This window comes from Falco punctatus, assembly GCF_963210335.1.
Source record: "Falco punctatus genome assembly, chromosome: 17".
Taxonomy (NCBI): domain Eukaryota; kingdom Metazoa; phylum Chordata; class Aves; order Falconiformes; family Falconidae; genus Falco; species Falco punctatus.
The window spans coordinates 1,675,645-1,689,848 of NC_137597.1; the positions used below are offsets into that span (position 1 = coordinate 1,675,645).

General features: G+C 48.1%; 1 protein-coding gene across 7 annotated transcripts in view; it reads right to left on the reverse strand.

Moving 5' to 3' along the window:
- Positions 1–14,204, reverse strand: part of PPP1R12B (protein phosphatase 1 regulatory subunit 12B) — a 120,910-nt gene that overhangs the window by 25,421 nt on the left and 81,285 nt on the right. The window contains exon 1 of one of the 7 annotated variants that reach the window (XM_080367446.1): positions 2,407–4,677. The exons of the other annotated variants lie outside the window; for them this stretch is intronic. Coding sequence (XP_080223572.1) covers positions 2,407–2,508 — 102 coding nt within the window. The 5' untranslated portion in view covers positions 2,509–4,677. Of the gene's footprint in view, positions 1–2,406; positions 4,678–14,204 lie in introns of those variants that run through there. 7 annotated transcript variants of the gene reach the window in all.

Below are 14,204 nucleotides of genomic sequence, written 5' to 3' on the forward strand. Positions count from 1 at the left end.
CTGACACCACCAACACCCTGCCGGCACCAGCATCTCCTGCACCTGCCTTTCACTCCCGCGCCCTGCTCACGGTCGCTGCTTTTCTTACGACTTGTATGAGCTCACTGCAAAGTGCTCGCCCTTCTCAGCTGTGCATTTGGGGAGATCCCACCAATTAAAGGTGGAAAACCCCAGATGCAATATTATCATGACACCTAAGGAAGAGCATTACAAGCAGCCGTACAAGTGCAGCAGGGGATGCCACAGGAAAATGCTTTGCAAATGACATTTTAATGCAGCTGTTCGGCACCAATACCTTAATAAGTAAAACCTTCTTTGCTTTGTCTGGTTCTCCAAGAGGTTTTTTTCCATGCCTGTACCATGTGTGAGGTTCCCTGCCTGCTCACGTGTTTTTGCACCTCTGCTCAGCTGGGAACGTTTAGAGTCCGCAGGTCTGCTGGTCTCAATCTGGACGGGATGGGAAGACAAAAGCCTCCAAGATCTCACATTTCTACCTGGTTTATTAAGGCCAGTGGCACCCTGCGGCAAGGGCTGCTGTTATGCAGGCGTGGGGGAGTATGCCCACAGGACAAATCCATGGAAAACCGCACTCCGTTATCACTATTGCTCGTGGCAGTTATGTTGTCTTGCAGAGTTAACTCAGATACTCTGTTTTAGCCTGAAGTAAATCCTTCCCTAATTAGCCTTTTAAGGGATAACCCAGATAGCGCCAGGGCCGCTTCCTATACGGACTCATGAGCCGGTGCTGCTGCGCTCCCCGTCCAGCTTCTCCCACATGGATGCACTGGAGCCACAGCTGGTGTTCCCATTGCTACTGCAAGGACCACCAAAATTTCTGTGCGCACTTGTCTGCTTTCACCAACATCCCACTGCCACAAGAAGCTGAGGGCAGCTCCTCGCCAGGCCCCCCCATTCCCACCCGGCACCCTTCTCTACCCACCTGAGAGCTCCCACCACCTCCTCCAGCACCCATGGGGGCCCCAGGAGCCTGCAATTCCATCGTGGCTATTGACAGAGGGAACCAGCACCTCTGGGCAGCGTGCACCAAAGCAGCCAGGCACGCACCGTCAACACAGCAGTCACGGCTCTTGCAAGATGTTTGTCACTTGTTTATATGCCTAGATGCACTGGGGTGGGGGCTGGGGGGGTGGGAATGAGTCAATCTGTGTACGCCAGACATGACTGATGTTGGGTTTTGAAAGAAATTAAAACATTTTCAGCTTTACTCTAGGAGTAAGGGCACATTGGAAAGGCTCCCCACCTGCTATTAAGCTGGTTATCAATTCTGTAGCAATTTAGTGAGGAACAGTAAGCACAGCCGTAAAAACTGATGGAGAAACTCCACCTAAGCACACAGGGGATAGTTCTAGATTATCTAAAACCTCCCCAGAGATACCCCACCTGCAGACCGCCGGAGAGCACGGACTCCTGCTCCTGGGTTAAACAGTTAACAGCCTGGGGGGCAACCAGCAGCCTCCCAGGCTGCTGAGGGTAAGTTCCTGAGGTCAGGGATAGCTTCCATTAACGCCACGGCAGCGGGTTCAAGCCCTTTTTACATATTTCAGGCAATGCTTTTTGCAGACCAAGATCTGCCACTTCAAAAGGAGCAGACAATGCATATCTGATTTGAGCAAACACCAGTGCTCAGATTAATTTAATGCTTACATCTAAAATTAGCCTGCCTTTTTAAAACGAATTCCTCCGGGCTTTGACTCCAGCATGATAATATTTCTTGATGGCGAAGCGACCGCCTGTCTAACGACACAGACCCAGAGAGTTTCATGATAGCCCTTCACATGACTCCGGAGCTATTAGCAATACCATTACGAAATGTTCCCAATTTTCAAACACCTTGGTAGATGGGGACACAAGCTCTGGTCTGGGGAGGACCAGTCAACCGCCTCGCCTTGCCTCCTGCTACAGGTGGTTTTCTTCATTTTTTTGTTCTCGTTGAAATTACTAAACTATACCCAGGTCAGCACAGCCCCAGGGGGGAAGCTGGAGCGCAAACCTTGTTTCACCAGCAGTATCAAAGCGTTCCTGGGAAGAGCGCAGCTTAACAGGCTGGTCAGGTTTTGCCTCATTTTCACAGTGAGGTTTTCGTCCAGCAATAGCCTAGCAGGAGAGCGATGTCTCTGCGAACAGCAGGATAGGGGGGAAAATACCGTCACAGCAACTCCCTACAGCCTTTAGTGCAAATAATCCCAGCCAAGGGCTCTGGCAGCTTGCTTAAAACCTGTTGCTGCAGAGGCACCTTCCCCAGTTTCATCTAAGCCATCCTGGTTCCAAAGCAAACCACAGACACGGGTCTCCAGGTGCAAGACAACAAACCGCCACCACCGGTCTCTGCCCAGAGCACGTGCTGAGCAGGGCTCCGTGTAAAACAGAAAGGAAAAAGCTGCTTACTCTGAGTGTCTTTGCGATCGGGGAAGGAGAGGATGGGGGAGAATCTGACTGAGCCTTCCTGCTGCGAGTATACTCTTTACTCCTGGTGTACAAGGACGACATGGCCTCGCGGGCTGGGTGTCTCTGAGAAGCAATACAAGTCTTGCTCTCCTGTCGCTCTAAGGCGCTGGGCAGGTCCTTCTTCCAAGGTCAGAACAAACTAATTAAACTATTCACAGCTCTGGTAATTAAACCCTGCTGTTTAGGGTGTGTAATTTTAGGCATTAATCTGCTGCAGGGAGAGCTGAGGCTCCACAATGTTTCTTGTCCGAGAAGAAGAGGAGAAAGTGTCAAGGACTCGCTGTGCTCCAGCGCCGGGCGTTGCTCCGTGCCAGCCTCACCGCCCCGGCCCCATCCCGATCTCCCCACACAAGAACTTTCCTCTCATCCAGAGCCTATGCCCCAGGACCAGAGCGATCTCCCCCCAGAGCTGCAGGAGGCAAAAACTCCCGGCTCAACTCGGAGCGCTGGAAAATCAGCTGGGTTTATCTAGACACGAGGCTTTTGCCAAAAAAGAAAAGAAGAAAAGAAAACCAAAACCCGTTCTACTCCGGAGCGCTGCTGCGAGCTCTCTGCCGTCACTGCACGGAGCTGCACGCTTTAAGCAAAACACGAAAGCATAAATCAGGAACAAACGCTGGTTTGGAAAGGGGCAGTCCAGATGAAGTTGTGTTTTGTTCCGTCCTCCTCCTCCTCCTCCTCCCAGGCGCCGTTACCCGCGCGCAGCCTTCTCCAGTCCCTCCTGCCGCTGCCTTCTGACATTCCAGATCCTGACTCGCTCCGCCAGGAATGCTGGAGGGTGGCCAGCAGCAGCGATTCACTTTCAGCTTGGGATTTGGGCTGCCACTTGTAGGGGGGGAAAAAAAGGGAAAAAAAAGAAAAAAAAAAAAAAAAGGGGGCGGGGGGAGTGGGGGAAGAAAAGAAAATAACTTACGAGCTCCCAAGGCCTGACGGGCTGCGAGCGGGAGGTCAGAGGCAAGTTGACGGCAGTTTGCAAAGCTTAAATTCCAGCACGCGTTTTGCGGCTGCGACAAAGGGAGATATTTTAAAGGACACGGAGCAGTACATACCATTAAAGGGAGGACACACTGATGCAGCACAACAGGATTTTTGTTGTTTGCTCATAACCCTGTCTTGTGCTGCAAGAAGGCGACATGGAGCTTGTGTAATGTACCCTTACTCAAAGGAACATTTGGGATTGAGGAGGAGCTCGGAGGGTAAGAAAAAGGGTGGAGAGAGCAGGTACCTCTGTCAACAAAGTTCCAGCTAGCTCTTGGCTGAGCCATGCTGCTGCTACACCAGCTAGCTCACTGGAAAGCATCTCAGGCGATGGCGAGATTGGTCACTGCAAAGGCAAGCGGATGTCCCTCAGGTTCCAACTAAACAAGCACACGGGATGTTCATTTGAAAAATGCCCACAACCACCCAGTGGGTGCACTGACTTCATAGCTCTCATCCCCCAAGTACAGCCTTGCAACCATAAGGTTGCCAATCTATGCTTTCCTTTGCTGGAAAGCATCAGCCCAGGTACCTGCACCAAACCAGTTCCAGTAAGGCAGTGTTAGCAGACCAGTACCACAGCGAGGGATGTGTCCTCATCTGGACTCATCCACACCCACCTGAAACAGCTACTGACGAGCCCCTGGGTGCCTGGAGTTAACCATTCTGCTCCAGCTCCACAGGCTGCTTTGTCATCAAACATTTCCTAGCAAGTGCAGAAGAATATCTATATAAAGATAATTTAAAGAGTATTACTGTGCTTATGTGTATCACTGTTGATTTGAAATACTGCCCCTTTTTCGCACACCGCTTGGCAACTGTGTAATTTTATTGACACGTAGTTGGGGAAGGGTGCTTGGAATAGCAGCTGCATTAATTTCTCCTGCCATCCAGCATCCTCACTATCCAGGGGCAATGCAGCATTGCCATGGAGAGAGGAAAGGGGCTGCCAGATTGTCCTTCTCTAAGAAAGTAACTTCCAGATCAGGTTTCTACTGGATGCCTCATCATGAGGAAGGAGGGGACTCATTATTCACTGACTGCAGGAGGGTGAGGGGAAAAAAAATATAAAAGGCTGGAGAGGTCTAATTCTGCCTGGCAATATTTCTGCATTCCCTTCTAAAGGTATGGAAATTAAGTCCAGACACACAAGAAGGTAGTGACAGGCACCCCGCTGCTCACGGAGACCATGGCAGGACCTTGATCTTTCCAGCCTCCATCTGTTGCACTCATCACCCCCCCCCCCACACACACACACCTCTCCCGGCACTCTGACCCTGCTGCACAGCAGCAACAAGGTAATTCAGACATTTTAAATGCATATTTATAGAACATGCACACAGGGCTGATCGTTTCACACTAGTCTCAGTTTCTGGGATTTCAAAACAGTGAGAGTAATTGAAACTGGGCTAACCCGTGTGGCCGCCAGCAGGCTGGAGTGTCCCAATCACAATTAAAGTCTGACAAAGCCCAGCTTAGTCACCAAGGTGGAGCTGCACAGCTCAGAACTGCGGGGATTTGCTTCCCCTCCCGTCCAGTCCCAAACAAATCGTAGCCACATCCCTCCAAGGTTGTGTTTCTGCTGAGGAGGGGCAGGAAAGCTCCAAAATCAACATTTCAGTACAGAACTCACAGCCAGAGCCTCAAACCAAAGCAAAAACTGAGCTTTCTATTCCCTACTAATTAAAAGTTAATTAGTCATCCAGTGCAGATGCCTCACAGATTGACAAAACGCATCTTGGTGGACAATAACTCGTTTTAAAAAGAAGGGGTGGCATGAGAATTAGCATTCTGATTAGCAGGAGAAAGGCAGCAGAATGAGATGCAAGATGGCAAAACACGCCGGGTTTCACCACTGCTTCAACGAAGGCGCCTCACTCCCTAACAGGTTTCTCCCTGCTGTTTTGTATGGTTCGCTTTCAAGTTTTCCCCCTGTGTAAGTATGAAACCCAACTCTTCCCTTGCGGTGCTGCTGTCCTCACACCCTGATGTTTGTCACGTTCAAGGTCATGGTTTAGATCCGACTGTTTCTGTCTGTTGAGGATATTCCTCAGTAGGAACCAGCAGTGTGCTCGGTGCTGGTGCTGGGGTGCCACCTCCTTTGCTAAGGAGGTTTTATACAGCAACCCGAAAGGTGCGCACAGAACGGTTTGGGTTGGAAGGGACCTCAGAGACCACCCTGCTCCAACCCCCACCCCGGGCAGGGACACTGCCACCAGCCCAGGTCGCCCACAGCCCCGTCCAGCTCAGCCATCACCTTCCGTGAGCATTTCCACAACCACTGGACACAAACCCCTGAGGCTGCCCAGATGGTAACTTCAGGCTGCAGCGTATTTCTGGGCAAAGTACAATGAGTATAAAATGAGTACAGCAGCACAACTGTACTTCCTATATCGATACGTGGTAGTGTATTTCCTGTACTTAGAGCTATGGTCTTGACCATGATCGCTCTTCTCAGGCATCTTCCCTTTTCCGTGCAGACGGCCACCCTCTCCCTTCCTTTGGTAACGTCACCTGTGTCTGTATCCGATTTTTTGTATTAGAAAGCTGGACCCATATCCAAAAAAATGACATACCAGAAAGAGGACAAAGCCCTGAGCTAAATATTTGAGGGGAAAAATACAAACAGCCCTTCTACCTGTGTTGAAAATCTTCACCTACAGAACGTGACACTGATCAAATAAGCACAAGCGGCGCGGCGGCTTTCCGACCTGCAGCAGACAGGAGTGGGAAGCAAAGCCAGGAGTCACAGCCAGAGCTGCAGAGCGATGCTCATGGGTGACGTGAGCCCACGGCATGTTCTCTGACAGCGCAGAGGAGAGGAAAAGGAGAAGCCCTCTTGGGAGACCAGAATTCTAATAAAACTTGAAGGATGAGGGAGGGTAGTTGGTATTTTTGGAACAAATGATCCCCAAAGTACCTCCTCAAAGTCCTAGCTGTCATTTTCCACATCAGGTTTACCGCGCTGTCCTGCGCGTTGCTGAATTCCTTCCCATTCAGCTGACTCTCTTCATTCGCAGCCAAACCTCCTATCTCCCCGGTGCAGGCACACACCGACGAGCACGCTGGCGTCTCCAGCTGCACAAGGCTCAGCTGATGGAGGGGCCGAGCTGAAGGCACCAACCGGGGCCACACAGCACCAGGATGCTCTCCACACTGCTACCTTCCTGCAGGGCCTCCTTGGCTACTCTGTTACGTTAAACACAGCCAGGGAGCATCCCTGCCCTCCGGCACACATCCTGCAGGCACAGAAGCTGCTGGAAGGTTCTCTGGCACCATCCTGTCCCTCGCCAAGCAATGCTGCTCCACGTCCAGCCCGGGCACTTGCAGGGACCAGCCCCAGCAGGTGCCTCGGACACAGCCGTGCCGACGCGGAGGGTAAGCGGGTTCGGTACCACGGCTGAGCCTTCCTTGCCAGCTGGCCTCAGCGCCAGGGAACAGTTTAAGCTGGGAACAGGAGAACTAACGCCCTCAGCCTCTGAGGATGGGTGGCACAGCCCCTGCTGCAGCCCCTCCTGTGCCGCGCTGAGCAATACAGCACCAGCGGGGCCGCGCTGCAGGGACACAAGGTGTGAATTACAACCTAAGATGAGCAGCAAGAGGGAGAGGCGGGCAGCACGCTTCATGTTTTCACCTGAACCTGCTGCTGAGGCCATTTTGCTCCTTTCTCTTTGGGAAGCAGAGAACCCACTCCCCACTGCTTAATGCAGCCCCAGGTACCACTGGTACACTCCTAGGGAGTGTAGCTGTTTGCTGTTTAATTGAAATCTTCACAATCCTCACTTCTGGATGCCCCACTTGTAGGAGTGCACGCTGCCTGTTTGCTGAGTCATGTCCCAGTCCAGGGAAACACCGAAATCTGCAATTTTACACAATACTGAAATAAATTCTAAAGCTGCATTTATTCTCACGACACTTCTCTAGAGAAATGGAGGAAAATAAACTACCCTAGCAGTTGTTTCCAAGAGCCCAGCTACAAAGCTACTATATGCCTATAAAATATTTGTTCTAGGTCCAAAGTAGTTCCATAAAAAAATCAAGAGAAACTCAGTTTAAACATGAAAAACCCATTAATTATTGATGCAGGCTATAGAGAACAGAGTCAAGATTAGATTTTCTATTGCTTTTATGCTACTGGATCAGCATACCAAACTGAAATCCATAGCGTAAGAGTATTGTACCTCCCTTTTGTAATAATATTTATACTGTGGGCAAAGTTTAATCAATCCTGTGGTTCCCTTCACCTCACGATGTCCCAGATTTGTGATTATTTAAGCCCAAAATGACATGCAGCCTTTGTGCATACTAAATGGCACCACTGCTTTGTCCCTGGAAGAGTATCTTGCTTGCCTTGCACTTGCCTTCCGCTACAGCCAAATCAGACCCGAGCACTGTTAATTGCAAAGGAAAAGCACGTGATCAATCTAAGATCGGGTCCGAATCCCGATCCGAAGGGTCCGAAGCCAGGAATACTGTCTGGGTTTAACAACCAGGGCTCCACAGGCAGACGAAAGGTTACAGTACCGGTCATTACTCCACCTTGGTTACCAGTCATTTCTTCCTCTACATGCAATCTTCCAGTAAAAAGTCTCTATGCTACTACCAAAATATTTGGGAAGGCTTTCACCTGCGTGAAAAGGCTGGGTCTTGTTAACCCTCCTGCTCTCACACCTTTATTCACTGTACCCATCGCTTTTTGTGCAAAGAAATTCTGCAGGTTCCGTAGAGAAACCGTTCATTTTGATGCATAATGAGTCGGTTTGGAATTAGCAGCGCTGCTACTTAACCCAGGAGATGCGACAAAAAGCCAGCCTTTCAAAGTTGTCATAATAAACCTTCTTCCTTTGTACAGCTAACTGTATTATCTGCGAGCTGTAATCTGGTTTGCAGATACACTGCAAGGATGCAGAGGGCTGCTGTTAAGTGGGACAACTCAGGGTCAAAGCTGTAGCAGCTGTATTCACTGAAATACCCAGCACACCGTTATTCTGCATAATGAAGAGCTGACTGAAAATACATGCTATATAAAAACCGCTTTAAAACACTGTAAATAAATTACTTCAAATTGATATGCAAGCTTTCACAGGTTCAATTACAGCTTCGCAGGGTTTATGCAGAGCTGAAAGAGGCAGGAATGGTTATGTTTGGCAACAGACGGCTGAAGGGCTGTAGCAAAGGAATTACTGGCCGGGCGATAAGCTGTGCTGTAACGGCGATGTGAAGGCGCTGCAGCAGCTTCCTCGGAACGGAACACAGCCCGCACGAGTGAACAGGCTTTCATCCGCAGTGCACTGACTAGGATTCCCAGGAGCAGATCGGGCGTTATGTCTCGCAGATAGGAAGCAGAATGAAAGGATCTTCCTCTCCTCCCAAACACACACGCAGCAGCTGACAGTCTGTAATTGCACATATACCATCATACTTCCCCCACTTTTTATTCCCATCACTAAATTTATCATAAAAGGGGCTGGGAGCTACACATATTAGGCAGACCCGGATTAAGCAGTAGAAGCAGGTAATTCTAGTGTGGGCTGAGAACAGCGCATTTTAAATACAAAACTTCACAATTCTTTTCTTTTTGCTTTCTTACAAATAAAGAAAATACAAAGCAGTAGTGAAGAGAGTTTAAAAAGCACCATTCTCAGCACAGAAACATCATTTTAGCACCTGTAAGTGTTGAAACATGCATGCAGGAGAAAAGTCTTCCAGTAGTCCTGTGGAGCAAGAACAGAGTTTTTGGAAGAACAGGCAAGGTGCCTTCAGGAGTCTAACCCAGCGTTTGTAACAGGGCAAGAAGCAGGGGTGTTCGCTGACACCTCTGGGGACCTCCCTAACTTCAGAGGATGAGAACTGAATATAAAGAGGAGACCGCAGAAGAGGGAGAAGGATTTCATTATCTTGAGTTCATCATCTCCAGAAGGGTTGATGGCGAGAGGTTACAGAAATGGATGGCAGCGGTAGCAATAACCAGCAGCAATAAAACAACGCTGCAGCAACGGCCTCCCGTTAGAGGGAGACAGATGTGGCAGCGACTGCTCCGCCAAAAATAAATGTCTCTGAGACCACAGATTTGATTCCACTCAAGGCTGTAAATGCAACCACGATCACAAACCCAGAGGCCTGGGGCGACCCCCACACTGCGTATTTTCATGCCATAATCCTCAGGATGTCTTACACACCAGCCGGAAGACTGATGCCTACAGATAAGTTGCTTCATGTCCACCTAAAACCCGGCTCCGTCTTTTCACGCTCAGGCTTCTTTCCCGAGCTCGATACCATGTTTTGTTCAACTAAAAAAAGCAGCATGAGAAAAACCAGAGAGATGCTTTCCACTGTCTGCTCTGAAGTCCAGTTTAGAGCATTGCTGACGCCAAAAATCAAGTGATTTCCTCCCGTTACTACCATTAAGGACAATAATATTCTCCAGTCAAAGCAGTCCGGCGGTTGCACTCTGCAGGGGTTTATGGACAGGTTCCCTCTCCCCTGATCCAGCTTTTTCTTACAAAGATGTTTGTGCTGCTTCCTCCTGAGTTACAAAGCAGGAATGTAGCAGAAATTTGCAAAGATATTAACAGGCCATGTCAGGGAAACTGAGAAAGCAAACACGAATAAAACAACCAGATGCAAACATAGCTATTTCAAGCTAAGGGACTTTCCAAAATATGACATAGAGAAAGAGAAATCTCAGAGCTCTCACAACAGAGTCATGATCCATTTTGCTCTTTATCTAAATTCGTCAGATTCTGCATACCTCCCACCCACCCCAGCCACTCCACGGCTATAAAACCTTTCTGTTGGCTCGTCTGTGGAAGCAACTGGCTGACACAAAGCAATATTCTAGTGCCGCTGGCCAAACAAATGTATAACTTCAACACATTGCTATCTAACTATGCTTCAAGCCTATTTCTGGCCTTCCTTCAACAGCAGCAGATTGTTGTGCAGAAGGTTATGTTCACTCCCAAGGATGAAATCTAGGAGCAATAAAAAAAAAAAAAGCCTACATATATGAAAAACAAACAAACAAACAAAAAAGCCAACCCCTCCCCCCACAACAGTGCCCAGCATTAGCTACTTGCTAAGTACCTACTATAATGAGTAACAAAACCATGCTGAGGCATGAATTAAACCAAAGCTGGTGGGAAATTCCTGCCAGGAGGGCGTTTTGCAGCTTATGGATTCTACATCTTGACATACCAAATAATAAAGTAGCTTCTGCCAAACACTGTGACTTCTCGTAGGGAAACTCCATGTCCAAGAGCAAAAAACTAACAATGGCTTTCCAAATCTGAGGCTTTTTCTGAAGAGAAGCATGTGGGAGGATATAAACCCAGAACAAAAAGTGACCTTTTAAAGACAAAGGGGACAAACAGCATCACCACACTTGCATCACACAATTTTTCCTACAGTGGTAGTTTCCAAAGGATATTTTATTGCCAGGGAATTTGACTTCAGTTTTCCGAACAAATTTAGATTACTCTTCAATTCCTTGTTAGCCATCCAGCACTACAGCTTCTGCTTTTTGCTCCTTCTCGATACGTCTGGGCGATAAATCATTCCCTACCTAAACATGGGACCGCGCCACCCTGCACGGTCCGTCCAGGCAAGGTCTCTCGGCTTCAGAGGGGCGCTGCCAGGAAGGTGCTCAGCGGTGCGCTGGTGAGAGGGGGGGAAAGCAAGCACCCAGCACGATACCCCCGAGCTGCATCTGCTGCAGCCTGCTCCTCCTGCCCTGCACAACCCACCTGTGCCCCAAAGCAGTTGGCCAGGACAACCCGGCGCGGCTGTAAGGGCTGCCCAGACATCTACTGCTGTAGGCAGGAATTTTCATCCAGCAGACCAGATTTTTTGGAGGGTATCTTCAACCACATCAGGAGAGACATCCTCCCTGTGGCCCGCTGGATGACTGACAAAGGACAACTGTCAGCTCCCAGAGGGGCAGAGAACATGCTGCGAGTAGTTAAGCAGTTAGAGATATTTTTCCTTTCCATAATTTTGAGCACGTCATGATGAAACAGAGTTTGAAACAAAAATTGACGTGATGCTCCATTACATGTATAAGCACAAACCTATGCTGTTAACCTTTAAAAAGTCAAAAATTATAAACACAATTAGACACAAAACAACAGTTATTCTGTCTTCAGGCTACAATCAGGAGGCAACGCTGTTCCTCAGGCCAACAGGTCCAGGCTACCAGCCACACTGAACATCTCCTGGAGTGGCTGTGCCCCATCGTCACTGCACAGCGGGTGGAGAGATGGAGCCACATGGCACTGATCCTGCTGCCACCCCATCCATCACACTGCTCCCAGTTCCTTCTGGGAAGAAAGCAAAAGGATCCCAGGACACCTGTGAGATAGCTGCCATGTAGGCAAAAGGGACAGGACCCTGGGGTGAAACGGGATAATTTGAACTGGCTGCGGAGGCCTCCGAGCAATGCCAACAAGAGCCAAGGTATCTGCCGAGTATCTGATGCATTGCTAGCCTCAGCTCCATTGCTCCAGGAGAAACTACTTGCTGACAACTGAGAAAGATCAGTCACCTCAGACTACACTGAAATTCCAAGAGTAATTTACTAAACAAGAAGTTGAAGCATAAAGTTACCTTAAATAGTTAGAGTCTATGACCTTGGAAATCATTCCTGGAGGACTCTATTTTGCCTCATCTTCCTGGGACTCGCAGATGGGATTTTAGCTGGTTTTGTGTTACTCATCTCCATCACGGACACTGCTTCACATTACACCTTTCTAATTCAGCAGCTCAGTGAATTAGAGGAATTAACCTGAACGCATTTAGCTGTAACCCTGTAGTCTACATCGCCGACTTGGATTGCTTGGCTTTAAGCACAAACAATATGTTTTCCCAGAGCTCCCAGAGCTGTAAATAGGAACCGAGCAGCCACGCTGATGATTTAAATGCTGTATCAACAAGGAGAGTAGACAGCAAGTCTGATGCCCTTCTCAAAACATTAAGGTTAAGAAAAAACAAGACAAGCATATTAGGCTGGAGAATCCATGAAGCAAGTAATCTGGGCAGATGTGAATTTTTTTTGCAGAAATATTTGCAGAATCAATTTCAATTTCTATAATGTCTTCCTCCTTCCACCTCCCAAAGAACCCAGGGCACTCCAAACACAGTAAAAGTGTTGTTCATCATATTTAAAGCTCTATGGCAAAACGTTAGCTCGTGCTTTTGCAGCAATCTCCTGCTATTTCATATTGCTGGTTATACACATATTAAAGATCTCCTTTCCTCACAGCATACTCAGCCCATTACAGCATTTTGTTTATAAACAGGATTAAATGCAGCCAATCTCTCACAGCCTTACGTTGCACATAATTAAATGCTCTATAATTTAACTATAGTCATGCAAGTGACGCACAGTACCACCTCCGTTACCTTGGACATGGGCCAGATGGCTTCCCTCCCACATCACACTGCTTCTATGCTAGAAGTAAATATTCAAGGGTAAAAGCAGGGAAAAATACTGGTATCCTCAGTCCCCAGAAGGGACCCTGGGCTAGCAGTGCGCAGGACGATGCTACCATACAACGCTATCTAAATGGAAAGATTTTACTTTCTTCTCAGCTAGCAAGAAGTTTGCCTATTTTGTTCCCTTTTACTCGTCCACTTCCCCTCGGGTCTCAGCACAACGCGGTCCATGCGGACATTCCTTACCATATTAGGCAGCGAGAGGCCAGAAAGTGGAAGACTCGGGGCCTTCCTCAGCTTAAGAAGACAGTCCGCAGGCACGTCCCCAGTGCCACGCTTCCCCGCACGGCACTGGGGAAGGGTGGCAATAAAATCGTGGGATGCGGGGCAGTTGCAAAGACTCCCAGGGCTCCCAATACATGCAGTCTGGCTACGACAGACAAGTCCCAAAACACTCACTAAAGCCATTTCTCATCTTTCAGTTGTTTATCAAATCCATCTTTTAACAGAGGTAAACACCACGATTACCAAAGCTAGACTGGAAGCCTCTGTGGAGGGTAAAACGCCACTAAAAGCAAAAATATAGGTGAGAAAAAGAACATACCAAAATCGGGACCCCCAAGTCATAACTCTGAAACAGCTGTAACACTAAGGAATTTAATTTGTATGAGGAAATTTCCAGTCCATTGGACTTCCCTTAGAATTCACAGAATCAATCTTACAAATTCAGTCCTTCTAAGACAGAGGTTTAGTTTTTGTTAGTACCCAGCTGCATCTGGTGATTTCGTGTTAGTAGCAGAATTAGGCAGAACACGTAATATTTACAAAACAGAGCGGGTTTGAATGGCGTTTTGCAGAATGTAAAATACTCGTGTTTCATAAATCAAAGTACAGGGAGCCAGAAACGGAGCCTACTTAATACACTTACTGTGATTGTAATCCATAATCGTATGTTCCAGTGTTATTCCTGCATAAAAGTTAATTCCATTAATGGGTCTGGGTTTTACACTGCGCTATACAGACTGCCCTAGAGGAAGTTCACGAGAACAGATGTTTTCTTTGACACTTTTACTGCCCAGAAATTGTTACTTTACCGACATGACACGCAGCGCACTCCCCCGTATTTAAAGTTTTTCTTTGACCAACAATTTTGACACATGGGTGAGGCACATTTGCAACGCTACTAAAGAGAACTTCAAGGAGATAACATTCTTTAAAGGATAACAAACATTGTTCTATTTCTCTCATGTATGGCATTTCAAATACACTTTTCGTCCAAATTGGTACCCCATTTCTGCTGCTGCTTAATAGCAGTGGCAAGACAGGTACAA